Source organism: Ceratotherium simum, chromosome 7, assembly GCF_057802395.1.
Source record: "Ceratotherium simum simum isolate JZ-2026a chromosome 7, ASM5780239v1, whole genome shotgun sequence".
NCBI lineage: Eukaryota > Metazoa > Chordata > Mammalia > Perissodactyla > Rhinocerotidae > Ceratotherium > Ceratotherium simum.
The window spans coordinates 62,484,407-62,511,607 of NC_141906.1; the positions used below are offsets into that span (position 1 = coordinate 62,484,407).

Genomic DNA, 27,201 nt, shown 5'->3' on the forward strand with positions numbered 1-27,201 from the left:
TAAACCCTTCCACAGTAGCCATAGCTGTACGTGGAAAAACTGACAAATAGATTAAGAACATCAGCTTATGGAAGTTTGTACCATAAAGCATTCAGAAAAAAACAAGAAGCATCATGTGTCTATAAGTCTAATAAAGGAGACCTCTATAATCAGTGGCAATCATCTTTATCAGTCTTTCCTAAATGGAATGTAATGAAGAATCTCCCAAATTAATTCATTTCAATGAGGAATTATCAAGCGCCATGTATGTGACTCACAAACGAAGTTACTACAAAATAAGTTATCTATGATTTCTCATGTCAAGAACTTCATGTTTAGCTTTAGAACATGTCTTCAAACCTCCACTTAGAGATGGGTGCAGACTAATGTTCGAAGAATTTGAGCCACTTGGTCGGTGATTTCATTATTTTATAGATGTCCACCTTCTTCAACTTACCACATAACTCATCTTCTCCTTGCTCCCCTATTTCAGGCTGGAAAGGGACAGCCTCATGGATCAGAATCTTGTAAAGCAATCTACACCGAGCTGGCCACACTCTTCATATTACAGATCAAATGGTTCACATTTCTACCACAAAAGAGGGCGAGTAATGCAAAGTGCATTTTTTAAAGGTCTTCACCTACAGCTGGGCCTCAGTAAAGCTGGGGAAAAAAACTCAAATCCCTTCCTTTCCATGTCTTTTTTCTGGATTACGATCTACATAGAGAATTTTTTTAAAAAGGACAATGGTGGCAATAATCTAAAGTGAGCTAAATAACTGGATGTACTATTGTCTCCAAAAATCTGGAAATGAGACATATGGCAGAATAAGGTGGAACATTAAAAAAACAATTACCCCAGTAAAGATTAACAATGAAGGCAGTGGGCTCAGAGGCTCTTAGTAACTCAGAAAATCACCAGGAAGAGGAGACCCCTTCAAACTGTTACTCACTCCAAGGACTGGTGTCAGAAGGGATTGGCTGGCTTCTTGAATTTCCATTTCACTGTGATGTCTGGCCTTAAGAGATGGCTTCCCTTGGGCATAGCGCTCTGCATCATGTCACATACCTGGGGTCCTGACTGATGGAAATGCCAACGGTTGAACTTATCCCTGGACCAGCATCATGAAAATTTACTCATGTAACATGAATAACAGGACAAACAATAGTGTTAAAAAGATTTCCTTCCTTTCCTCACATCCCTATTCCCCTGGAAACCAAGTCTACTGGCCTTGCATGTTCTTCTTGGAAGAACTCGTTGCAGGCATAGTGGGGCTGGTTTTATCTTCCCCTGCGGCAGATCAAGTTGCAAAGTCAACAAGACTAGTCTAAGTTCCTTCCTATAAGGACACTGCCTGACATGGGACTGCGAGCTAAAGGGGATTAATTTGATAAGAAATAAAACACTTCGGCACAGAAAAGTCTCAGCAAATCTTTGCTGAAAATGTTTCCATCATAGCAGGAAAAAACAGGAAGAAACCTAGAGGGACTACTGCAACCAAGACATTTTATCGCGAGATAAGAAGGAAAAAAAGACACTATTTAAATCTTAGCAAATACTTAAAGTACTCTATTTCTTTGCTGGTTTTTGCCAACTTAAACTCCCTTATGTAGATTGCTTTTGCATCCTCTTATCCATATAATAAGCTGAAAAATCTTGCATAGTATTTTTTATAGGAAACCAGGGCTTTTAATCAAGCAGCCCTGAGACCTCCTCTCCCTTACCTACTGACCATCACCAACAACAAAGATGTAAATTTATATCTAAAATTTTTGCTTAAGATTTTAAATGTAAAAATTAAATCAATAAAGATAATTTAAGATATTTGTAGTGGGATTTTAGGGAGATACTGAGAAATTTTAGTCAAAATAAACCCAAAGCAGAAAAAAATCCAAAAAAAGACAACTTTCTCCAGTTTTTATTTAAAGTGGCAAATAAAATGCATCAAAGAAACCATCATTTCCCAGAAAAGTCCATGATGTCTACCTGGATTCCATCACTAATGCCTAATAGTGACAGTGATGTCATTAGCAGATGTGCCAGTTCTCAAAGCACACACCCCTGTCAGGAGCTAAGCACCCCTGGTGACAGCTGTGCTCAGGCTCCTGCAAATCTGAAGTTTCTCCAGCAAAAAAATAAATATTGAAATGAAACCTAATGATACTTTTGTCTGAGGTTCTAGAAGCCTCCAGCAAGGACTGTGCTTGAAGAAGAAGCCTGGGCTCCACATAATGGTGGCTCATGGAAGTTTTTAAGACAATAAAGAAGCACATGTGACAGCACTAAGCAAGGACCCAGTTACCATGGAGCTTCCGAGGAACTTGGCTTACACACAGCATCACAGAAGATCCAGACATGGGAAGAAGCAGACATATCAATCATCCTGTTTACAAGAGTTCAGCTTTCCTTGCAAGTATCCTCAAGGAGAGCAGCAAAACTGTGTCCAGAAACCAGGCAAGGAAAGGGTTACTGAAAATCGGGTCCATAACTAAACATAGTCTGTCAAATGCTTTCCAGACAGGGAAGAAACTAAATGTGCTGTTTTTCAGAAGAGATGTCCTTGTTTTTGCAGATGTTGCCATCCTACAGTGAAACTGACACGGTTGCAGCAGGACCCCTGCAAACGGTTCCAGCTCTAAATGGCATGTTGCAGTGAACCTGTTATGTAACGGCATTGAACTTGTTATGTAACAGCCTGCACATGCACCCTGATCATGCCCAATTGTTACACAGTTGTAACACATCCTCTGCACTCTGGTGTATAAAATCTCCACCTGCACTAAGCGAGGGGGAGGGGCGGGAGCACTGCTTTTGGGAGCTATCCTCCGTGTTCTCCACTGCTTGTGCAAGCAATAAACCTTTTTCTTCACCCACTTCAGCCTTGGTTGTGCTTTTCAGCTCCACACTCACCAAGAGATGAACGCATTGAGTTCAGTTACAAAACCACCTATTAAAGCCACAGTTTTCTTAAGTTTATTCTCCTTTTTAACAACGAAGTGATCTGGAGCTAAACTATTCCTCAGCCCTTCTGCTTTCCCCATAAAACCCAAATTTTTCCTCCCCCATGCCCCCCCCACCATATATACACACACCGTGTTCCCATTCTTCCTCTATCCCTCTGACCCCACCACCACCCACTCTGATGTTCATTTTTCTCCCCCACCCCCCACCCACCACTTCGCTGAGCCCCAGGCCTTCAGACTCTGCTGCTAGACTGTAAATCTGGCTGGTGCTGAGAACAGCAAACAAAGGAGCAACTGTGGGAACTGACAGCTCAAGGACTCTGGCATTGGGTCTGCCCTTGGAGGTGCTGGCAGGGCCGGTCTTCCTGCAGGGCACCCCACACAACTAAAATGACAGAGGGCAGGGCATCACTGGCCCAAAGACAGCTCAGCAGGGCCACTGCTCCAACGAAGCAGCGGGCTCTCCAGAGAAGGGGCCTTCTCCAGGAATGAAATGTGGCAGAAATGAAAGCACCTGGGCCACAGATTTGTCAACACTTGGCATCAATATTATTTCTAATATCCCTGTAATTCCCTCCCAAAATGGAACAGAAATAAAAAAAAGAAATGAGAAAGGGAGGGGACGGGAGGGAGGGAAGAAAGGAGGGAGGAAGGAAGGAAGGAAACTCTACAATTCTAGTTTGGGGTAGAAAGTGTAGTTATGAAATGGCTACTCCAAACAAACATGAATCAGAGGCTCAATCCCAGGCTCATTTTTAAATCCCAGTTTCAGGGAACAGGATTCTCAGGTGGGAGCCAACCCTAAAAGCCTTCCACGGAGAGCGTGTGGTTGAGCGCGTAGGCATCGCTATCCTCTTCCTCCAAAAGCAGCTTGTCGATGGTCAGGGAATTGATGGCTCTCCTGGGGTCTTCCATGTCCTGAAGGACTGGCTCAGGGATAGAGATAGGCAGCTGGACAAACTGGGGCCCGGGCAGGGCTGGGGCCGGAGGCTGGTACTGCAAGGTGGAGGTGGGCAGTGTGGACAGGGGCTGAGGCCACGGGAAATAGGTGAGGGGTGCCTGGTGCTCTGGGCCCTCCAGCTGGGGCCCCACTGTGGGCGTCGCAGCGCTTCTCGTCTGTGATGGGGGAGACACAGGACCAAGAGTTAGCAGCCCTGGGGTATACACTGCCCCTCCATGTCCTCATGGGGACCTATATTTCCCCCTCAACTTGGCACTTGCCTACCGTCTCACTCTGTGGGGCTCTACCTCCACCTGCTCAAAGTCTTCCCCAAGGGAGAAGCTGGACAAACTTCAAGCGTGTCCCTAACTCTGTCACTCACTAGCTATATGCCCTTGCTCATGCTACTTCCCCAAGCCTCCATTTTCTTATCTGTAAAATAGGTTACAAATAGGACTGATGTAATAGGGCTGAGCAAATTAGAGATGCTTTTCCAGATTTCACTGAATATAATATGCATCTAGATTTCAGAGATATTAAAATATGGGGAAAAATGTACCTCTTAAAAATCCGTGAAAACATAGCAGGTTAAATAACAAGCCTGTCTCATAGCACAGTAGCTGTATTACAAAGGTGGCCACCATCCTGCCCGGACACAAAGACAGTCCTGGCTCCACACAGCAGCTTCGGCATCCTGAGGTCCACTTGGCCCAACGTAGCTCCACTCGCCTCCCACCCCCTCTGGTGGTGATCAGCACGGGGAGGCTGGGCCAGACCTGGAGGCTGGGGAAGCCCTGCTCTGTTAGTAGATTTGGCTTTCCCTACAGCTACCCAGAGCCTTCCATGGCCTCATCCTCTTGTCTCTGAGCTGGGCCCCCCGTGGCCATCCCAGGTACCTCCAAGATCAGAGGCGTTCTCTCAGGTGCTCTACAAATAATACTCACCTGCACAGCGACCCCCCTACCATCTTGAGGTCAAGCCTGCAAGAGAGGCAGGGCCTGGATTCTTACTATCTTCCACAGCTGAGGAAGCAGGTGGAAGAGGAAGGTCCCTGCACGGAATGAGGTAAGAGAGCCCCAAATCTCCCCCTACTGCCCCTACCTCCCCTACCATCTCTCTCTCTCCGGTTGCCACTGTGTCTTGAGAGTAAACCATTAGAGTCATTTAGGGAAGAGCTTATTTCAGTCTCCTGAGGATCTTGTTACAAGGCAGATTCTGGTACAGGAGGTCTCGGATGGGGCCTGGGATTCTGCGTGTCAAATCAGATCCCAGGTGATGCCAGTGCGGCTGGTCCAAGGACCACAGTTTGAATAGCAAGGCTTCAGAGTGTTTTTCTATAGAATGATGGAACTGGAAAGGGTCTCAGAGGCCTTTTGGCCTCCCAACAAAGCCTTATAATTTCGAATATTTCAAAAATCCAAATGGAAATCTTACTTTTTCAGGTCATACGCCTGTGCAAGTCAAGGGCAACTGCGGGGTTTCTTTGGTCAGGAATAGAATTATATCAGCCCAGCGCCATAACAGGCCTTATCTCCTGCTGATCAGGAGTGCTGATTGGTAGCTCCAGCCAGCTTTGATGAGTTAATTTATAAAATGGCAAAACAAATAAATTATTTCTTAATAAATACAGTTTGTTTGATACACAGAACCTTTCAAAGCAGAAGGTGGGGATGATGAAAGGGTAAATAATAAAAGGAATTCTTAGGATTGAAATGGTTGGGAACCATTATGTCCACCCCCCACCACCCACACCCTGGGGAAATGAGGCCAGGGGCCCCCTGATAAGGAAATGAGATGCCTGGGAGAGGTGTTGAGTTAACTCCTTCCTATCTACCATCATCCAGGCCCCACAACTGGTTTGCTGGGTAGCCAGGTGGGCACGGGGTGGGAGGGCTCCTGCAGGCCATGCCTGGATGGTGCTCAAAGGGCAGGTACATCAGGATGATACTGGACCCTTGAGGGAAACGGAGGGGACATGGGGAACCAAAGCAAGCTCTACCATCAAGGGTGGGCTCTGCAGCTACTCATGAGACCCCAGCTCTACCTTCCACAGTTTTCCTTGAACAGAGCTGGATCAGCTGTAACCATAGGCCTTTTCTCCTCTGAACACCTCGGGGATTCCCATTCCTTTGGTCAACAGGTACTATTCACATAAAACTATTTCACTTTCTTCCTCCATTCCTGAGGGAGCAGGCCCTTCCTGTCCCATCTGGCACTTAAAGACAGCCCTTGGTTAATATCGTTGGCTGACTTTGAGACAATCATAATAACTAATATTTATTGAGTGCTTTCTGTATGCCAGGAACTATGATAAGCCTTCTACATGCATCATCCCATTTGATCCTGACATCAGCCCTCTTGTTAATATTCCCATTTTACAGATGAGGACACCGAAGCTTAGAGAAATGAAGTCATTCATCCCAGGGTCACATAGTTAGTAAGTGAAGGGACAGGGATTTGAACCCAGGCAATCTGATGCTAGAGGCAGAACTCAAAAAATTGCCCTGCAGGTGGGTGTGACCCCATCAAAAGTAGTTTTCTGAAAAGTTGTGTCACCTATCGCTCAGCCTAGAAATCTTCTGGAAAATCCCATTGTTTAGTGAACGATCACCCCCTAAGTTATCTGAATAGAAAGTAAAAAGCTGGCTCTGGCCCAAGACCCCATGCAGATCTCACCTGATACCCTATTCACTAAAAACTCAGACCCGTGACCAGGACTCACTGCTTTCGGGGCAGCAGGGGAGATATAGGACAGAGGGGCAGGAGAACATCCCAACCCTGAGGAGAATAAGGCATGACGAGGGAGGCCATAAGCCTTCTTTGTGGAAGATATTTTAGGTCAATGGGAATAAAAGGAGGCCTCTCTGGAGGATGGGGTGGTTTAGATGATCCGATTATCCTGGGAATAGCAATAGCAAGGAGGAGGAGGCGTCAGGAAATCAGCCCAGGTTCTAAAGGGTGCCCTCGGCATGGGATGGTGCAGCAATGCCTTTGTGTGACATACCGTGACATTAGTGATGAGCGGCTGGGAGGCATAGGTCAGCACGGAGGAGGGCCCCACAACCGTGTAGCTGGGGCACACGGGCTGCACATACATGTCAGCTGAGTAGGGGCAGCTGACAGCTTCATGGGACACATACTCAGTGTAGGGCGTCCATGGGGTCAGGGGCTGGAGGGTGGCCGGGGCAGGCTGGGAGAGCCAGCCAGCACACAGGGCCCCCTCCTCCGTCACTGTGGAAGCAGAGACCTCCATGTCAAGGCAGGAAGGACCTGTGAGAAAAAGGAAATGACAGAGCTGCAGATGTCACCCAGATGAGGGGCCTGGAGGAGACCAGGGCTGTGGGGAGCTCTTACCCACTGTGGTGTAGGTCGCCAGGGGCTGGTGGGGCAGCACCACCTAGAGGGGAAAAGACCAGGATCAGTGTTCAGCCATGTCCAACTAGCCCTCTGCAGGAAACATGTCCAGAGGGCCCCAGGGGAGGAGAGTATAGGGGAATCTCTCTTGTTAGAACAAAACACCCACCCCAGGTCCCAACCATCACCACCTACACTTTTGAGGGATTTGTGTTTCCATTTAGCAAAAAGGCTGTGCACTTGGGGAACTGGCATTGTCCTCTTCCCATGGGGAGCCCCCAACTCACGTCAGGATGTATAAGTCATTCGCTCACCTGGGCCCTGGCAATAACTTTGTTCAGTGGGCCAAGCCAGCCAGCCCACATCCCTCATCCCACTTCAAGGGACCACCGACTTGCTCTACCCTAGGTCCATTCTCCAGCAGCCATACCAAAGCAACGTGTTACCTTCATGCCCGCAATGAGTAACCCATGGAGCAAGGAAGTACATCCCACCTGACCCCTTTGGCCATCCTCCTCCCACCCCTGACACACACACGCTGGCCACAGTGCCCCCCCTCACCGCAGTAGGTGCAACTGCTGTCCCGCTGCTGGCATGACCGCGTTTCCTCCTCAGCAGTTCCTTCACTGGCTCCTTCACACGGACGCCTTGGTACGGCCGGGGTGGGGCCGGGGCTTGTTCTGGAGCTGTGGCTGTGAAAAGCAATGTCACTGGTGCTCATCTCCCTTCTCAGACAAGCCCCCACCCCGATGTGCCTGCTCTCCTCAGGAGTCTGCCTTCTCACCTAAGTTGTGCCTGAAGGTGGAGGACCACATGAGACTTCCTAGAATATTTCTCCCAGTATTGTCACTCCTCCTGCCCCAAACCTTCTATGGCTCCCCTTCACCCAGATGATTAATACCCACATCTAATCTACAATTGAAAGTCCTCCACAGTGTGATCTCAACCCATTTTTCCAATCACTTTGCCCACTAACCGCTACATAAGCCCTGACTCCGACCAGAGGTCTATCTAGACTTCTCTACACGTTCCTTGCATGTCCTACCTTCTCATCTTTTTTTTTTTTATAATTTTATTTATTTGTTTATTTTTCCCCCAAAACCCCAGTGGATAGTTGTATGTCATAGCTGCACGTCCTTCTAGTTGCTGTATGTGGGACGCGGCCTCAGCATGGCCGGAGAAGCAGTGAGTCGGTACGCGCCCGGGATCCGAACCCGGGCCGCCAGCAGCGGAACGCGCACACTTAACCGCTAAGCCATGGGGCCAGCCCATACCTTCTCATCTTTACTTGAGCTTTCCCATGGTCAGAATTCCCTCTCACTAGTCTCAACCACTTGATTCTTCCTGACCCAAGACTACTACAACCCTGCTGGCTGACCACTGCAGCCCGCAGAATTTGCTTCATCCTACTCCAACACTTCCAGACCTGGTTAGTGTTCATCACAGAGGGCAGCAGAGGATGGCATAAGAGCGGGGACTCGAGTCAGATGACACAGGCCTCAAAACCTGCCCTTGCCACATTCTAGCTGTGCTATCCTAGGCAAGTTACTAAACCTCTCTGTGCCTCTTAACCTGCAATTTCTTATTAAAGGAATGTCGCAAGGAGTCACTGACATAGTAAATGGGAAGCATAGTATAGGCTTAGTATAAAATCAGGTACAGAGTAAGCATTCAATAAATGTGTAGTCTGCTATATAATAATTAGTAATTCTTTTTTGGCGTAAATTTCTTATGCCCCTAACTGGATTATAAACTTCTCAAGGTGAGATATTGTACCTTATTTCTCTATATCCTCCCCTATAGCGTGTCCATAATAAGCTCGGTAAGTTATTTGTTGATTAATTGGTTAGGTGATTATTTAAAATGCACTGCCATTCGTCTCCCATTTACCTCTCCTGGACCTTTAGAATGGGCTGCAGTGAATGCTTCCGGGTTCTCAGTGGCTCCCAGGACATAGGCAAATACCTAATGGTGACCCACATGCCCCGGGGCTAGAGGGTGTCCAGCCTTGCTGTTGAGAGAAGGTTCCCTCTGCCTTTTGTCATGAAAGCCAGGAAACCAAAGCACTGAGGTGGAACATAGAGCTCTTCCTGGCCAGGGAGAGCAAGCCAACAGCAGCCATGGCTGGGCAGTGACAATCTGCCCACCCAGGCAGCCCACAGCCTAGGGCCCTGGGCCCTTGAAGGGCAGGCCGGGGTCAGCCAAGAGTGGCGAGTAGCACTGGCCGTTAGGACTCACACAGGGAGTCCAATATCATCCACCGATAAGGGCCCCAGGGACCTGGGCTCTGAATCAAAAGCCCGGAAGCCTGGGTATCTATTAAACCCGGATCTGCAGTGCTGCCCTGGCTGAACTTTGCTTAGCAAATACCCAGCTGATAAGATCCCATGCCTCACTCAGCACCAGACCTCCATCCATGCTTCTGGCACACACTCTGCCTCGAAGACCATCAGGCAGAGAGAGGCAGCAGGAAGAGGGAGAGGATGTCCAAAGGCCCCAGGAACACATGATGCAGAGTCAGAGAACCCTGGACTCAGATGCATCCACAAGGGCCTCCTGATCTGGCCTAGTAGCAGAATGGACCAGGGAGATATGCAAATATAGATACCCAGGGCCTGCTCCCAGAGTCTGATTCTGAGGGTCTGACGTGGGCCCAGGAATCCATGTTTATAAAAATCCCTCAGGTGTTTCTGAAGCTCTGCTGGCATTAGAACCACTGATAATTCATCCCTGATCTAATACAAGAATCTTCCTCTAACATCCCAATAGGAGGTTAATTATCCTCTTTTTAACTTCTGCTGTCATAACAAGGGATCTCTACCGGTATTCATTCATTCTTTCAAATATCCCCGGGCACTAGGAATACAGCACTGAACAAGATAGATGTGGCGCCTGCCCACAGGCATCTTGCAGTCTAGCGGGAGGGACAAGCAAAACAGTTGCTTGTGAAATTGTGAAATTTCACAACTTGTGAAATTCAGACTGAAACAGGAGTGTATAGCATAGAAAGCCAGCCTGGTACCTGTGCCCCGGGACCACCTGTGCACCATCACCTTTGCTTACGCAGCAATGACAATGGACTCGAGAGCCAAAATACCTGTATTCAAGTCTGGGCTGTCACTTACTGATGGACAGATCTCAGATGATTTATTTAACATCCCTAGGCCTCAATTTCCTCATCTGTAAAATGGGGATAATAATTCCTGTCTCACGATTGTTGTGAGGATTGACTGAGATAATACATGGGAAGCTCCCAAAGCCATGTCCAGCATATGGTAGATGTTTGATACATGTTATTTTCCACCCACTTCCACCTTTCTCTGGAAAGCTATAATGTCAGAAAGTTCTTCCTCCTCCTGAATCTGCCTCATGGTTACAAGTGCCATTTTTTCTTGCATTACCTTCTAATGAAACTCACAATTCATAGTCCATTTACATCTTTCTCATCTATAAAATGATGATCACAATGGTAGGTACCTGGGAGGGTAATTTGAGAATTACATGTAAATGCTTAAAATAGAGCTTGCACTGAGTAAGCACTGAATAAGTGTGAATGAATGTTATTATTAGCCTTAGAAGTAGTATCCCTTTCTAGCATCTGAAGACAGATACCAGGTCCCCTGTAGAGTGAATGAACATTCAGCCATTCCTTCAACTATTTCTTAATGACATGTTTTGAATCCCTCTAACCTTCCTTCTAGGTGCATCACTCCTGCACAAGTTCCATTTACCACTTCCCCTTATGATGGATGATGCCCAGTGTTGACCACAGACCCCAGGTGTGGCCTGACATGGCAGAGAAACAGGGGCACCTGCCATCTCACACTCTGCTCACTCATTCTCAGGATCACCCATCGCCACATCAGCCTTGGTCACACCCATATCACTCAACCTACGCTTGTCTTCAGTTGAGTTTCCAGCTATTTTTAGCCACAAAGTGCAGCCTGAGGCATTGCCCATTTGGGAGAAGCTTGCGGGACAGAGTTATTTGGGGGTCTAAGCACTGTGGTCACTCTCTTAAATAAGTTGGGGACAAGAAAGTCTTAACCCCACATGCACACATCTCAGAGCAGATCAAAGACAGGTATATGGCTAATCCCACTCTGAACTGCATGTGCATTTCTGGGGAAGGACCCAGAGGACTCCCCATCCCACTGCCTCCCAGGAAGTGGACACATCAAACACTTGGCTGCAAAGAGTCCAGCTGGGCATTTCTGGGATCTTGTCAAGTGAGGGCTTCCTGCCTCCTGTTGTTTTCGAATTGATGAACAAAGAGGGCTTGGGGGAGGTGCTGTGAGCAGAGGATATCACCCTCTGATGTCTGGACTTCCTTGGAACCCACAGAGTCAATAGGTGTGCCCTGGCACAACGACCATATGGAGAGCAGTTTCCAAGTCCCCACCTCTTCCTACTGCAGTCACAGAACTCCCACATCTCCCAAGGATCTCCTGACTGCCCACCCATGAGTCCACAACCAGCTGCCAAGGAATCCTATAACTGACTCCAGATGAATAGGCAAGAGTGAGGGTGCTTCTGATAGTGTCTTTGCAAAGTGCCCGTGAAATATCAGAATCTGAAGCCTCAGGACAATTCCCGAAGGAGCCCAACGGCCAAGTGTATTTGCAAGGTGAACACTTGCAATTGGTGCCTTTCCCACCAACCTTTGTGAAGCAACAATAAACATTACTAATTCCACGGTAAACACTGTACACCCTACTGCCACCAGCATGAGAAATGAGCCCACGATTACAAATTTGGAAGAGGAATAGAAGTTCGTCTGAAATCAGGACTGCTTTGTCTTGGGGCTTCTGGATCCCTAAAGTGAGCTAGCTTTAAAACGACTAAACTAGAATATTTAAAAGAAAAAAAATTTAATTATTAAAATAATTTCTTAAAAAAATAATAATAAATAAAAGAATAAACAAAGAAAATAAAACATTTGATTGAAATAATAATACACAGGCAAAGGAAATGAAAGCCCAGTTACCCAAAGTAGAGTTGGCCAGAGATTTTAATAACCCCTTGGTCAAATTGCAGCTCCAGGCAGCAAGCTGTCAAAGCTGGAAGCTTTCTCACCATTTATCCTGTGGTCTGAAGGCCCTGTTAGTCTCCTGTGGGCATCCAAGTATCCATCACTGAGAAAAATCTTTCCACCTAAGCATGAACCTCTTGGTCCTCGTTGGAAATCTCCTTTTTCGGACTAAGTTCAGCCATATTGTTTTTCCATACCACTAGAAGTCAGTCACCAATGGGGTTGGGAAAAAAACAAAAGTCATTTACAGAAAAACCTATGAATTTGGCCCCAGTGAGGGCTTCCCTTTTCCAAAATGAGCAATGAAAAAATCTGAAAGTATAAAAAGTCAGCAGAGGCTATTTCGGTTCCCCCTGCCACACACCCGGACATGCTCCGCATCACAAAAATAAGAGCCCTGCAGCTGCTGTTCTGCTGGAGAGCACAAACCATGACAGATTCAAGCCGTCTGGTCACCTCAGACAGCGCTCTGGCTGCCTGTGGGCACTGTGCTTGCTTTGCAGGAAGCTTAGGGAACACATGGATTCTACTGATTTAAATAAACCTGGTCCTCCAATTCCTTGGTAAAGGTATAAGTATCACTGAGGAAATATGCAAAATTGTCAGCACTTATTTATTTAATAACCCCATGCAAACCACATTCACGCCACAGTGAGAAAGCTACTCAGCTAAGGAGGTGGGTCCCTCCTAACCAACACCCAGGCATTGGTCACTGTAACTTCTCCTCTGGGCGACTTTAAGAGAGGCCTTTTCAGACAGGCATTCCCTGGAACACTCTCCAAGATGCTCTTGAATGAAGACTCTTCTCCCAGCCATTGTCCTATTACAGATTTCCCATGAGCCACCAGGGCCAGGCAGTAAGTTGGACAACAGTTGGGATTGCTGCTCTCAGGGCCAGGTGGGATCCAGGATCAGCCCACATTTCCATCACCAGGGCTCCAGGAAGAGGAACCCATCCCACCCATCTTGACAATCTAAGCTCTCTGAAAGCACTTTCCATTTACAACTGACTGGTTGAACCTAGAGGCCGCAGCCACACAAGGCCATTTTGAAAGGTAAAACCTTCGTAGTCCTGAAGGACATGTGACACACTGTTGATTACTCCAATAAACCACAGTAAATATTCTTCCCTTTGGCTGCTGAATCTTCAGTATTATTTAAAAAAAAAAAGATCCACTAAGGAGACATACAAATAAATTTCTCTTTACTTGTAGCAAAACCAAAAACAAATAATTGAACAATAGAAATTCAAGCCTAGGGCTAACAAACTTGCCCTAGCTTCTAACTGAAAATGAAGTCACCAAAGTTGCTGACACACTTTTTACTTTAATGTAAAGAAGCTTGTTTGTATTCTGAGCCTAAGACAGCTGAGGACTCCTGGGAAAGTTTTGCTCAGGGCGGCTAAAGGATCATTCACATCCTTAACTGAAACACTAATGCGAGTCGTCTTCTTGTGGTGAAGGTCTGAGTAAAAGTTTTCAAATTTGTTCTTTCCATTCATGGACAATGGCTGATTTTTTTCCAAACAGGAAGAAAGAACCTGAGCTTTGGCCAAAGATTGGACTTGACACGCTATGGAAAGTCTTTCCCGCCCAATGGTCCAATTTACACTAGATTGTAGTTTACTTTTTTTTTTTCTTTTGATGTAGGCCAACAAAGAGATCTCATATGCATGTAAATGTGGGCTTTCTATTCACTAATGTTTGAACTGAGAGGATCCTGTAGCCAGGAAATATCAACACATCACTCATATATTCTAGCAACTTGGATAGCATCCAGGGCAGAGGAGAAAAAGATAGATGGACAAAAAGGTGGCTTTAAAGAAGGTGTTCAGAAGATATGGGAAAGTGCAACCGCAACTGAGTTACAATTTGATGTTGCTTGTAAGGCTGCTGGGGCAGCCAAAAAGGAATAAGTCATAACGTCTTAATGCGTAGACTGGGATGTCTCTGTCAAGAGATCTCAAAGATGGCGGCTGGCCCCATGTTCTCTGGTCTAGTCGGAGAAGAGAAGGGAACAGTCAGTGGCATTTCCCCTCCCTGTGTCCCCATTCTAAGAGGTGTATTCTCATCAGTTCCCAGAGTTCACTCATCAACCATAGGCAAGTCCACGGGGAAAGAGCAAAGGAGGGCCATAGTCACTTAGAATTTCTCCAGACCTAGGCAGGCCAAAGGGATCAGGAGGGAACATCCTGATCAAGAGGAGCCAGGGGAACACCTCAAGTACATTTGAGGTGACTGCAGAGAGTTGTTCAGTCTTAGAACCACGGAGCCCCAGACAAAAGGACTCTAGGAGGTGAGTGATCCCTATTTAAAGGAAGCCCTAGCCAGCCTGGCATGCACACCCAGGGCAATCACACTCCTCTCAAATTATGTTAGGCTTAAATAGAGAACCCATTTATCCACAGCCCACTCTCATCCACCAAGCTCCTCCCTGAGGTGTTCCCACTCTGCAGCCTCAGGATTACCTGGACTGTCCCAAAAGTTCTGGATGTCCTGCCCCATGACCTTGGGCAGGGTCAGCTAGAAGGCATCTAGAGCCAAAGCCTTCAGACTCTTTCCTCACAAGCCCTGATGCTGAGGCAACCATCCCACAGGTGCTCTCAGCACCTTTCCTACCACACGTCCACCCTCCCTCCAGACCTCCTGCAGAATAAGCAGAGTGTGGAAGGTTCTTAGATTCTGCTCTCTACTCCGTGAGACAGTGTCAGTGTAATTCTTCGTCTTTGTGGAGACTCGAGTATGTTGAATGAATGAGTGTCAAAGGCCCATGTGTTTCCTGGTCAGGACCTTAACTCCTAGGAACGCAGAAATAACCGCGCTCACCTTTGCATGACGTTCTGTGGCTCACAAAGCCTTTGACACAAATGATTTCATGTGAGGCTTCACCACAATTTCTGAAATAGGCAGGGGAGGTCTTCTTCTCACCCTCCTTTTCACTGATGAGGAAGGTGATACTCAGAGATGTGAAGCCACTCGCCCAAGGACTATACTTGTAAATATCAGGGTCATCAACTAAACCCATCAACTAAACTAAACTAAACTAAACCCAGGACCTCTGATTTCAAGTGCAGTCCATTTCTGCCTCACTGCCTGCTTCCTTCTTGCCTGGGCAAGTCCTGTTTATTTCTCTGGGTAACACTGGAGGTCAGTCATCAAATGACGGCCCAGTTCTAACCCTCCTTCCTCCAGTTGGAGTCTGGGCTTGGAGCACCCTGGTCTCCCTCGATTGCCAATTACCCCCAAGAAATAGTGTTTCCCAACCGAGAGAGGAGAGAGAAGTCCATGAGAAGCTTACCAGCAGTCTGCTCACATGAGGAGTGACGAGAACTGAGAGACCCAAACAATTCCCCGCAAAGTTTTATTTTTGGTATTTTCGGCTGAAATGACAGTGGATAGGTCCACCTGAGAAACCAGCTGCATCTGCCTGCCTTTTACAGAAACTGGGGTCAGCAGAGCATAAAGGGCTTCCAGCTCAGATATACCATGTCCCAGCGTAGGGGACAAGAATAGGAGACCCCTGACAGAGCATTCATTGAACAAGTACTTGCTGAGCAGAGTAAACCAGGTCCCTGCCACCATGCAGCTTACTGTCTAGTCTCGTAGGGAATACAGACTTAATCAAATAATTGCACGAGCAAACCTAGAATTACAAACTGTGACAAAGCCGCATCTGCCTCATAGTTGAAGTGTTCTGGCTTGTTTGGCTGGTTTCCACCTCTGCTTGATTCACCAGGGCTTGAATGAGCAGGGAGCTGGGGGCCCCAGTCTATAGGGGCTGAATAATGAGAAGAGTGGCAAGTGGTATGATTGTTCTGTCTCTAAGGCAGAGATTGCTCTGGGGTCATGCTCAGCCCACACTATGTATGTAAGCCTTGCCCAAGACATACAAAGTAGCCCAGATGTTCAGGGTCCTTCCCCAGCCTAGGGACCCTGGGTGAACCCCAAAGATGTTTCGCCTAACCTGTCTTGGCTTATTAGCCTACTAGGGGAAGACTAGTTCTAGGAACTCAGATTCTAAGATGGAAATCAGCTGGCTTCAGAGTTTCTATACTGAATCTCATATCGACCTTCCTGAGATGCAGGGGCTTTTGAGTCAGGCTACAACTACCCTCAATGAAAGTCAGAACCCACCTCCATCTAAAGGGGAACGTATTTCAGTTGGAAAGGGAAGAAGCACCTAATGCAATCCTAAAATCCTTGGCATTGCGAATTAATTTGGTATAGTTTAGAACTCAAGCAGACCTAGTTTGGATAGCCTACTACATAGCTTATCATTGTGTGACACTTGGCAAATCACTTAACCTATGTGTACCTTAGTTTCTCCATTTGCAATATGAGAATAATAATATCCATTTCTTGCTGTTATCATGAGGAATATATGAAATTAACACAGTTAAACACCTAGTACATAATAGATGCTCAACAATTGGCCATCTCCACTTTGATCTCAGCCAACAGTCCATGGCCCATCACTCATCAGAGAAATAGTCCTGGTCCTGCTTGCCCCATGCCCTGCTGCATCCTAATACTGAATGTCTCTATCCTCAATACACTCAGGGCCCTCCGCTGCCCACAAGGGCCATCTCAACCTGCCTTCATTGTGCTCCTGGAAGTCATGCCTTGGTGACCCCAAGTGTCAGGACAGCCCTGTCTAAGAGACAGGGAGGACAATGATGCTGCAGAGAGACTGGTCAATGACATCACTTGCAAACAGAACAAGCCTAGACAAGAGACATCAAAATCCTGGCATTGGCCTCTTGTAAGGATACCATGAGCTAAGCAGAAGGACTTATTTCTTCAGAAGCTACCAGAGGATTAGGTTTGTAGCAGACTTGAGCTTTTAAAAGACAACCTCAGAAAGGAGTACCTTGAAGATTTTTGAGTGGCAGAGAGAGTAAGATAGCATACCCTTGTCCTGACCCATATGTGGCCCCTCAAAAGGACAGGGACACAGCCATGACTAAGGCAATAGTCATGGATACTCATTCAAAGGGCTAGAAACCTAGGAGCACTTATCACATATGGGATAGAAAGGTGGTAGTATATAAGGGAGGGCTCTTCAGTGGTCAGAGAGGGAAGTTTTATTACCCATTAGAGCAAGGCAGACTTCTGGCTGATATATTGGGCATTGCCTCAGCTTTACTGAGAGTAGCAGGGATCAAAAAGGGAGAGAAAGAGCCTACACTGAGAGCACAAGACCATATTCATGTCAGGGGGTGAGCCAACCCGAGATGCCCACCCAAATTCTACAGCCAGGCAGCACCTGAGTGAGGAGATGGAGCAGAGGAGATGGTCTTTCCTTATTAGAGCAAGACCTATAGCCTGAATCTAGAATGGCCAGTCTGATCTAACAGGAAAAACCTATGGTTAGGGTGCTGGAGAAGAGGAAATCTATTTGTTTATTTCTTGATTTAAGCAATACCTAGTTTAAGATTTTCAAGACCAAAGAGATTCTTATAAAAGAAATAAACTTTTCCTGAGACCCTCAGGTATGAACCATTTCCTTGGAGGAAGGACTCTTCAGATCCAGCATCAGTTGTGCATTTGGGATCAGACCCAACTTCTGAAGCCCCAGTGCTCGTGGTGGCCTGTGGTACAGCCTATGTGAGTGAAAGTAGCCCTGATAATTGATTTGTGATGTGAGATATAACTGCCAGCCAAGGTGAGCTTTTTTGCTAAGTCTCTGGTTTAGTAATCAATGGCCTCATGATGTGGGGGGAGTCCCTTGTGAAGGACACTGTAGAAGTTGTTAGAAAATCAAGCATAGGAAAGAAGTCTCTACTAGGTCAATCTTTGAGGAAGGTATCCCCTTCCTTATTCACAAGATACCCACATAGACTGAAAACATGACCTTCACAGCTTCAAAGCTTCATGGAGACCAATACAAACATGCTTTACAATGACTCACTTTTCTCTAGGAGTGAGGTCTCTTACCCTGGAAGTATTTAAACCAAGGACCTGCGACCAGCAGTCAGGGATCTTGCTGAAGGAGTGGAGGATTTGTCCAAGTCAGAGTTGTCAAGCTGTGATCTAAAGAACCCTAGAATACAGTGAAGGCATCTGGAGTTGCCAATAAAGGGAAGGAAGCAGGGGAGTCTGGGGATGAATGAGCTCTGGATATCCTCCCAAAACTGCTCCATTTTTATTTTTGTATTGGAGTTCTGCAGTAGATTTGGTTTTAATAAAGGAATTTGTGACAAAAATGTTGTAGACATCAGGCTAGATATCCTTGGATTTTCCTCCTAATACTCGTATTTTATGTCCTAGGATGCATCTTCATCCCCCAGGATCTAAGCAAGAAGTCTGATTATCACTTATTCCTGAGGATCCACATCCAATGCCATATGCTCCATGACACCTTCTCTGACTCCATCTTCTCCTCCGTCCTGCTGGAGATCATTTATTTCATTGGTTGATTTCCCTAACTAGAAATAATTCCATTACTGAATGGATGCATGCACACATGAGATGATAAATGGATGGTTGATTCTCCTTCTACACCTTTCTTTCCTGAATTAGTGTTGCCTTCATCCGGCATTAAAACTTGCTCCTATTTTCAACTTTCTTGCCTCTCTTTTTTCCTTTCTTTTCTATCTCCCCAGCATTTCTCAGTCCTGGAAAGTTACAACAATCTTTGTACTCTTCCTCTCTTCCAATTAAATTTATGGTTCTTTCTAGAGGATTAAAAAGTAATTCAGCTTTTCTTAAGTATGGTCAAATCCTTTTTGGTCCCCACACCTGGTCTGAGGATGACTCTGGTTTATAATTCTTTGGCTACCTGCTCTTTCCAGAAAGTGATACCAATGAAACCATTACTAAGAAAAGGAGGCAGCACATTGCTGTTTCAGTTTTCAGTATCATTTGTGCTATTTCTTGCATACTCAAGTGTCATTCTCCACAGCTAGGTTATAAACACCTCAGTCAAATCTTGTGAATTAAAAAAACAAATACAATCTTGCCCATCAGTACAAGCCTGCTGTCATCCCACCTTACAAGGTTGGTAGGAATTTGTGGCCCAAGTTCCAATTTTGGTCACGGAATGGCCAACCTAACCATCAGCATTAGCCCCGATCACTAACCCAACCATGAGTTATGAGACTGGAAATGTATGTCCTTCTATTTCACAAGAAATGCAGAACTCAGAGGCCATACAAATTGTAATCTAAAATTAGTTGCATAACCTTTGTCTTCGGAGGTAGAGTGAGAGAGAGCGGTAAAACAATAATAGTAACTAATATTTATTGAATGTTGAGTTAATGCCAAGTGCAGTAGTAAACACCTTCCACATCCCTATGAAGTAGGAACTGCATTCCCATTGTACGCATAAGGAAATGGCAGCAGAGCAAGGCAAAGGGCCTTCCCAGCACCGTACAGCCAGTAAGGTATAAATCTAGGATTCGAACTCAGATCTGCCTGCTCCAGAGGCTGAGCTTTAAACCGCTAAAGGCGAAGAAAGAATAGAGATGTCACTCTTTAATTCAAAATAAAACCTTGCTCTCTATATCTTGCCTTCCACACCCCCACTACACACACACACACACACACACACACACGTAAAGGGATAGCCTGACTCCTCCAAAGTCTAGACAGTTCAGAATGAAGGAAGTGCCAAGGAGGCAGAAGCCTTGGCTCCCAGCACAGGCTGCCACACGGGGCTCTCCGTTAGCGCTGCCCAGAGAACAGATGGGCTGCTTATTTGGTGGAGATTCTAGGTCCCTCTGTCCCCTTTAAACCCTCCATTCTAGCTAAAATATCTGCAAAGAGCCCCGTGCAGGAGGAATAGCAGCAAAGCAAAGATCTTAGTTTCAATCAGTAAGCTGAAACACATGTATCAAAAGTGAGTTTTAAAGGTTTGAACAGACATCTGCCAGCTGGTGCATTTCATTTTGCCATCGGTCCTTCATCTAACATGGAAGGCCTATGCTTGTACCAAGAGCATCCACCTAAGCCCTGTGAGTAAGACAGGCACTGTGGCAGGGAGACAAGACAGCTTAGCTAGACAATATTCGGGGTCTGGTTCAGATGGCTTTAGCTGTGGGGGTGAATTACTAACCTAATCTTTAAGCTTCAGTTTTCTCATCTCTGAAATGGAGCTTAAAACAGAACCTACCTCATGGAGTTTTTATGAGGATTAAATGAGATAATACATTGAAAGTATGGCAAAGACTGGCGGTTGCCATATGCAACAGCTGCCCTCTCCTTCCTTACTAACAATCCCTACATTATGAGAGGGTGGCAATGTGCCCAACTAAACAATCATGCTATTCTCCCTTGCAGATAGGAGTGGCCATTAGATTTCAGCAGAAGTTGTGGGTTGGGGGGAAGGGGCAATGACAGAGAGGCATGATCTTTTTGCCTTTTCCTTTTCTTCTTCTTCCTTCTCCAAAACGCAGATATGATGGCTACAGCTACAATGGCAACTATGAAGCAACTTGAAGACAAAAGCCATGCCAAGGACAGCAGACCAGAAAGATAGAAGTAGCCTGGGATGTTGTGACTCTGTAGAGCCTCCACACAGTCCTGCACAGCCTACTATGGATGTCTTTTACATGAGAGAATGTATAACTGTCTTATTTAAATCCATATTGTTTCGGATCTCTTCACTAGCAACCAAATTTAATCCAAACTAATTCAACAGAAAATTTGATGCAATGCATGGCACCAAATACGTACTCAATACCCCATAGCTGATATTTACCCCTATGAAAAGGATTGAACATGTTCTGCTAATACTAGTGTAATGTCCAAAGATATATTAGAAGCCATCAATTTCAATCTCCAAGTTTTCACCTTGACTGAACATTTGAATCACCTGGGAAGCATTTGAAAGTCTAATGCCCAGGGCATTTTTAATGACAACCTCTGGGTTGGAACCCAGGCATCAGTATTTCGTAAATCTCTCAGAGCATTCCACTGTGTAGCCAAGGTTGAAAAGCACTGCTCTATGCAGATGCAAGAATCTCTTCTGTTTAAGTAAGGACTTGTGTTTGAAAACATGTATTTATTTGTTTATTTATTTTTGTGATCAAGATCAGCCCTGAGCTAACATCCATGCCAATCCTCCTCTTTTTGCTGAGGAAGACTGGCCCTGGGCTAACATCTGTGCCCATCTTCCTCCACTTTATATGGGACGCCGCCGCAGCATGGCCTGACAAGCGGTGCCTCAGTGCGCGCCCGGGATCCGAACCCTGGCCGCCAGCAGCGGAGCGTGAGCACTTAACCACTACGCCACGGGGCGGGCCCCCAACATGTATTATTTTTTGTAAGCATTTATGAAAGCTCAGCAATTAGAGCTGGAAAAGGACTTCAGTCAAGTTCAGTCTCCTTGCCTTTAGCCAGGAAAAGGCAAGTCCTATTTTACAGCTGGAACACTTGAGAGCCAGACTGGTTAGGCGGCTTGCCTAAGGCCCCACCCCTAGTTACCTCTAGATTGGAAAGTAGAATCCATGTCTCTTGCCTGCAAGAACAATGCTTTGTCCATAGCATCACACAAGCAAGACAAGAGGGTTTCAGGGAAGGCCTCTCCATCCCAGGCAGGCCCATTCTTATCAAGCAGTTGTTCCACAAATGTGAGAAAACCAAACTATTGCTAAGTGTTTCATAAAGGTGAAAATTACTTTAAGGATCATAATCAATTAGCCAACTTTGGTTTGGTTGGCTCAAAGTGAGAAATTGGTGGACATCTTTGTTAGTGGGAAAATAAATTTCTTTAGAAAGAAGTCAGAGGAAAAAAAACCTAATATCTTTACTTTGTAATGGGAAAGTTTAAAAGCAAAACTTTACAGGGCTTCTAAGTGAGTTAAATGTCCAGATATTTGGCTAATAAGTGTTGACAACCTTGGTTCTTTTTGTTTCTCACAACAGAACACATTTGCAGATTTGACCTGGAAGAGGGATTTCAAAACCTCTGACTTAGGAACTTTTTGGGCATAGAGGGAGACAAACCTGGGACTTTTCTTTAGTAAATATAGGGAGAAGGAAGTTAAGTGTCCACCTTGAAGATCTTCTGCTCTTTTACCAATAAATCTGTGTGCTAAGTAGACGTGTGTCGCTTATTTCACCTCCTTCTGTGCATGTGAACTTGTGTCTTTCTTTTGGATTCTACTTGTCCTTATCAACAAGAACCACTGAACCTATACATAAACTTGGTAAGAAGTAAAGATGCTTATTAAGTAAGCAAAGGTTGTAACACAGCATAGAAACGTTAGAGGCAGTCCACAAACGTAAGTTACTTCTTGTTATGAGTTTGCCTGAATTAGGCAGGAGATAGAGTTCCAAAAACTATGTGTATATTACAGGTTTTCCTTATCTTTAACTGCATTTTTGACTGCTCTAAAAAAGTTGGCTATTTAGTAGAACCCTGGAGTAAATCCAGAGTTCTATGTCAATGAGAGTTTTGAGACCCTAATTTATCTGCTTGGTGAACCTCTGCTCTGTTCAAGTTGTCTGAAAGTAATAATTTGATCATAACTATTTCCCATTCCTGAGGTGCCTGCTTGGGCACTACAGCAAAGAAACACCCAAGCCAAGTCTACAGGACATCAAGGCAACCAGCCAATTCAAAGAAAATCAGTCAAGCCTGCCTTTGGTTATCATGTAGATCTTTCCCTAACACAAATAACAACAATAAAAAGCAGTTGTTCAATTCATTCATTTTCTAACAAGTGATGTTGAGTTTATTACACACAGTTTCATTGCTTTTAAGGAAGAAGTCAAATCAAATTTTGGCATTGTACATATTATTTAATCAATTGACTGCATGCTTTATCTCCCACTGCTGTTGGTATTGTGGAACCCCAGGATGCTGAGTAACCTAAGGAAATGAATATCTAAAGTACTACCCCAATCATTTTAGACCAGAGATGGGCAAACTTTTTCCGTAAAGGGCTGGTTAGTAAATATTTTAGGCTTCGCAGGCCATGTGGTCTCTGTGGCACCGACTCAACTCTTCCGCTGTAGCAAAAGCAGCCCCAGATAATTGTAAACACATAGACGTGGCTATGTTTCAATAAAATTTTATTCACCAAAACAGGTGGCAGGACTGATTTGGCACTTAGGTCATAGTTTATAGACCCCTGATTTCGACCCTTGGAAAACTGTTTGTAAGATCCTATCACTCAAGAACATTTTGATTGTGTCTTTTTAACTGTTCTAATCAAAGTGTGGAAAAGGATAGACAGGAAGGAATTTAGCATAACCCTGATCACTCAAGATGGGCCCAAGGGCAGGGGAGGCACAGGAGGGAAGGTACTCTCTTACTGCTATCAGGAGATTTGATGACACTACCTACATTCTGTACTTTGGCTCTGACAAAAACTTTGTAAGACAGGCATTAGAACCCCCATTTTCTAGATTTTTAGGAGTATGAAAAGGTTAAATAATTAACTTGCAAAGCCAACTTTCAAATCCAGATCTATCTTACTCCATCGCTCCTGCTGTTTCTACTGCACTGTTGACCTTAACAAGGGCTTCTCTTGTTGGGGTGGATGTTAGTTCTTTACATCCATGTGGGACTTGCACGACCAAGTGCAGAACCCAGGGGGAGAATCTGCAGGTGGAGTAGCTTCTTTATCCAACTGGCCATTCAAGCAAATCTAGAATCCGTGGTTGGGGCTTGAAGACTCCCACTTCCATGTGCCAGCAGTTGTGAGCTGATCTGAACCAAAGCCCATGTTCACATTTAGTCCACAAACGGGGGTCATGGGCCAGGGAGGGAGGAGGCAACATTTACAAAGTGAATGTTTTCTTAACCCTTTCCAGAACCCCAGAGTACAGTCATTTCAGCTCATGCCTCGAGGGTGTTTTCTGAAAAAAGAAAGTGCCTTCTCAGCACTCGTGGTGTCTGATTTCAAACCCTGCCCTTCCATCAGGTGCTTCTAAGTGGGCTGACGATGCTGCCCTGTTTTTACTAGTTTTCCCACAGAGTTTAGTCACTCAAGTGCCCTCAGTGCCCTAGACAAGGCCTTACTTGGATCCAGAGTAAGGGGATGGGTCCAGTGTCAGGGGATTTTCCTAATTTACTTTAGGGTACTAAAGGACAATTACAGAGAATTTTGATTGTGTGCATCTGAACATATAGAACCATTCACCCCAGTCATTCCACTGACGAACTTACAACGTGGTTTCCCTAAGGACGGAGTTTTGCTGCACCCGACTGCCCTCCAGGATGTGAGCAGGAAGCATGCCTCCAACATCTCCTTTCAAAAAACTGCTAATGTCTTAGGAGGAATTAAAGAAGAAAAAAATGTAGTGCATAACCAAAAGGGTGAAATATGGCGGCTCATGAATGCAGGGAAGCAACCCATATCTCGGACACAGAAGCAAAAGCAGAGCAATTAACATCATTTCGGTCGCATCTCAGCTTCCTAAGGATAGCTCTGTGGAATGGGTATTATTTTAACATATTGGAAACCTAAAGATTTTAAAAAAGAAAAAAAGGAAAATAACTTGCTCTGAATAGGTAGGAACCAAGGCAGAAATCCCTCCAAGGACTCACATAAAACCCACTGATTTAGCTCTAAGTGTAAGGGCACATGGATGCTCAGCAGCTTCCAGAAAACATTAATGCCCACCCGCCCTTGGCCACATAGCACTCTCACGGGGCTGGCATCATTGCCCCCCGCAGATGAGGGTCTTGCTCTATCCTCCTTCAGATGTCATTGCACACCATCCGTACTAGACTATCCTTAATTATCTTGGAAGGATTCCGTAACTCTCAAGCCCAAATTAAAGTTCATTTCTTCTTATTCAAAAAAAAAAAAATTGAATCTTGCCAATATCAAGGAATGATGAGACTCCACAATCTGAGAAATTTTGAAATCACTTCTCCACATTACACATTAACAAGCTCAATTCCAGAGAATTTACACAAGAAACAATGAATTGGTGATAAAGTGAATGTAAGTTATGTTTTAATCAATGAAGGTATATTTTCAGGGCTTTAAGGGCTCCAATAGAATATCTTTTGTGAAATAAATAAACACTCCCTGATTTATCTTTTTCTGTAAATCTAGATTCTCTTGTATTAAATTTGCTTGAAGTAGAGGGTACCGGAATTCATTAAAAGGCATTTTAAAGATCTAAGCACCCTTAAAACGACAGAGCAATTTTTTGGTAATACTTCTTTCTTGAGGAAGTACAGAGCTGAGCCCCAATAAGGTTCAATTCCCATGAGGCCATTAAGTTGACTTTGTTATTTCAAGAAAGGAATATTGTAGATAATCTCTGTATGACTTCAATTATTAATAACACAAGTCTCCGTTTTGTCCCACATAATGGAAAATAAAGTTCTCAGTTGTTCCATCCAACCCCAGGGATAAACATTAGGTTAAAGATAAACCCGCTGCCTCCTTGCACTGGGACACACAAGCCTTGCCACAGACTGGGAAGAAGAATGACAAGATTCAAGACAGTGAAGCTAGTGAAGACATGCTTGACGAAGCCAAGTTTCCACATTGTCCCAACGCATTCACAGAAACAAAACACACCTTTGGCAGAAATAGGCCCACAGAATTGAACCACAGGCTGAAGAGTAGCTGTTTATAAAAATAAAGCCACTCATGTAAAGAACTCCACACCTTTCCCCTCCCGGCCCCAAACCAATAATCACATTTGGCTTTTGTTTTGTGAATCATAAACTGCCCTTTCTTCACCACAGTGATTCATGCTTAGCAGCGGAGATACGATGAGCTGTCCCACCTTGGAACAGTAGTTCGTTCCCCTCCAACCTGGAAAATCAGCATCACCTCTGACAGGCTGGTTTCTCCACCAGGCTCCATCTCGCCCACCTCACCCCTCCCCTGGCTGGGAACCCAGGCCCCTTTGCCCCCATCACAACCACCACCTCTCCAATTACAGGCTAAGTGGTGAACTCCCAGCCCCTACCGGTGCTTACATGGCTCTGACAGCCACGGCCAAACCACTTACGTTTTTGCCAGAGCATGGCCTGTGACAGGATGTTGCCTTTTCTCTTTGAAGCAGACAGTTTGGCTTCTTTAATGTGAGACCTGGGTGTGCTTTCCTCCAGTGTAGCCACTGCTTGCTCAGAGGCTGTTTCCTCGGCTTTTTAAAGGCCTAAGTTCCCGCTGCGCGGGGGCACAGCGTCATCACATCCTCCCACCTCAGGCATCCGTGCACTTTTTCTTCAGCAAGGCTGCCTGTCACCCCACTGTGCGCACCCTCAGAGGCCCACCGGCTGCAGACAACTTCACTCACAGAGCCAGCCAGCTGGATCTGAACAACAACACAGCACAGAAGGTCGTGATCATTCGGACGTGGCCAAAGAGTGTGATATGATGCATGGTGAGTGTGAAAGTGTGTGTGAGTGTGAACTGCGTGAGCATGGGTGTCAAGCCTTGTACCTCTCCATGCCAACGATGAGCCCAAAAGACCCCCTGGAAAACTCTGAGTTTTCTATGGCACCGGTTCAGGCTTCTACACCAGCAGGGTGTCAGCAGGACTCAGTCCGCCATGGGCCCTGCTCAACGGGAAATGTGATTCCCAAGGGTCACTGGTTCTCAACACAGGAGGAAACACCTGTAGTCTCTTCAAGCCTCGCTAAACAACCTCCTCATTCTTTTAATATTGCTTTTCTGTTTATTCCATTTTAAAACACAATAGCCCCTCCCCATGCCCCCCAGGCACCACCAAAACGGCAAGGCTTAATCATGCTTAAATATGGGGGACACTGGTTCTGATGGTCCATATGCCCATGGAGGAAGAGGCCAACTCACTCAGGGAAGAAAGGAGAAGACACCCATGCTCTTCAACTGGAGCTGGTTACTCAAAGGGGACTTGCAGGCACAATATACACAAGGCCTCTCTCCTAGAGCCCATCCACCTGTTAACATGAAGCTTCTCAAAGGAAATGAAACGAGGTTCACCACCCGGTTGTGTATGGGGTGTTAGGCCACCGACTTCTTCCAAGTTTG

At 45.6% G+C, this 27,201-nt stretch overlaps 1 protein-coding gene across 1 annotated transcript; it reads right to left on the reverse strand.

Moving 5' to 3' along the window:
- Positions 1-1,882: 1,882 nt before the first annotated feature.
- On the reverse strand, positions 1,883-26,433 carry POU2AF1 (POU class 2 homeobox associating factor 1). The gene is made up of 5 exons (XM_004427350.3): positions 26,198-26,433; positions 7,799-7,929; positions 7,238-7,280; positions 6,888-7,153; positions 1,883-4,059 (listed from the first exon to the last, which is right to left on the reverse strand). Exons 1-5 carry the CDS (start codon positions 26,211-26,213, stop codon positions 3,745-3,747), a joined length of 771 nt encoding a protein of 256 aa, XP_004427407.1. The 5' UTR covers positions 26,214-26,433; the 3' UTR covers positions 1,883-3,744.
- Between the last annotated feature and the right edge of the window lie 768 nt (positions 26,434-27,201).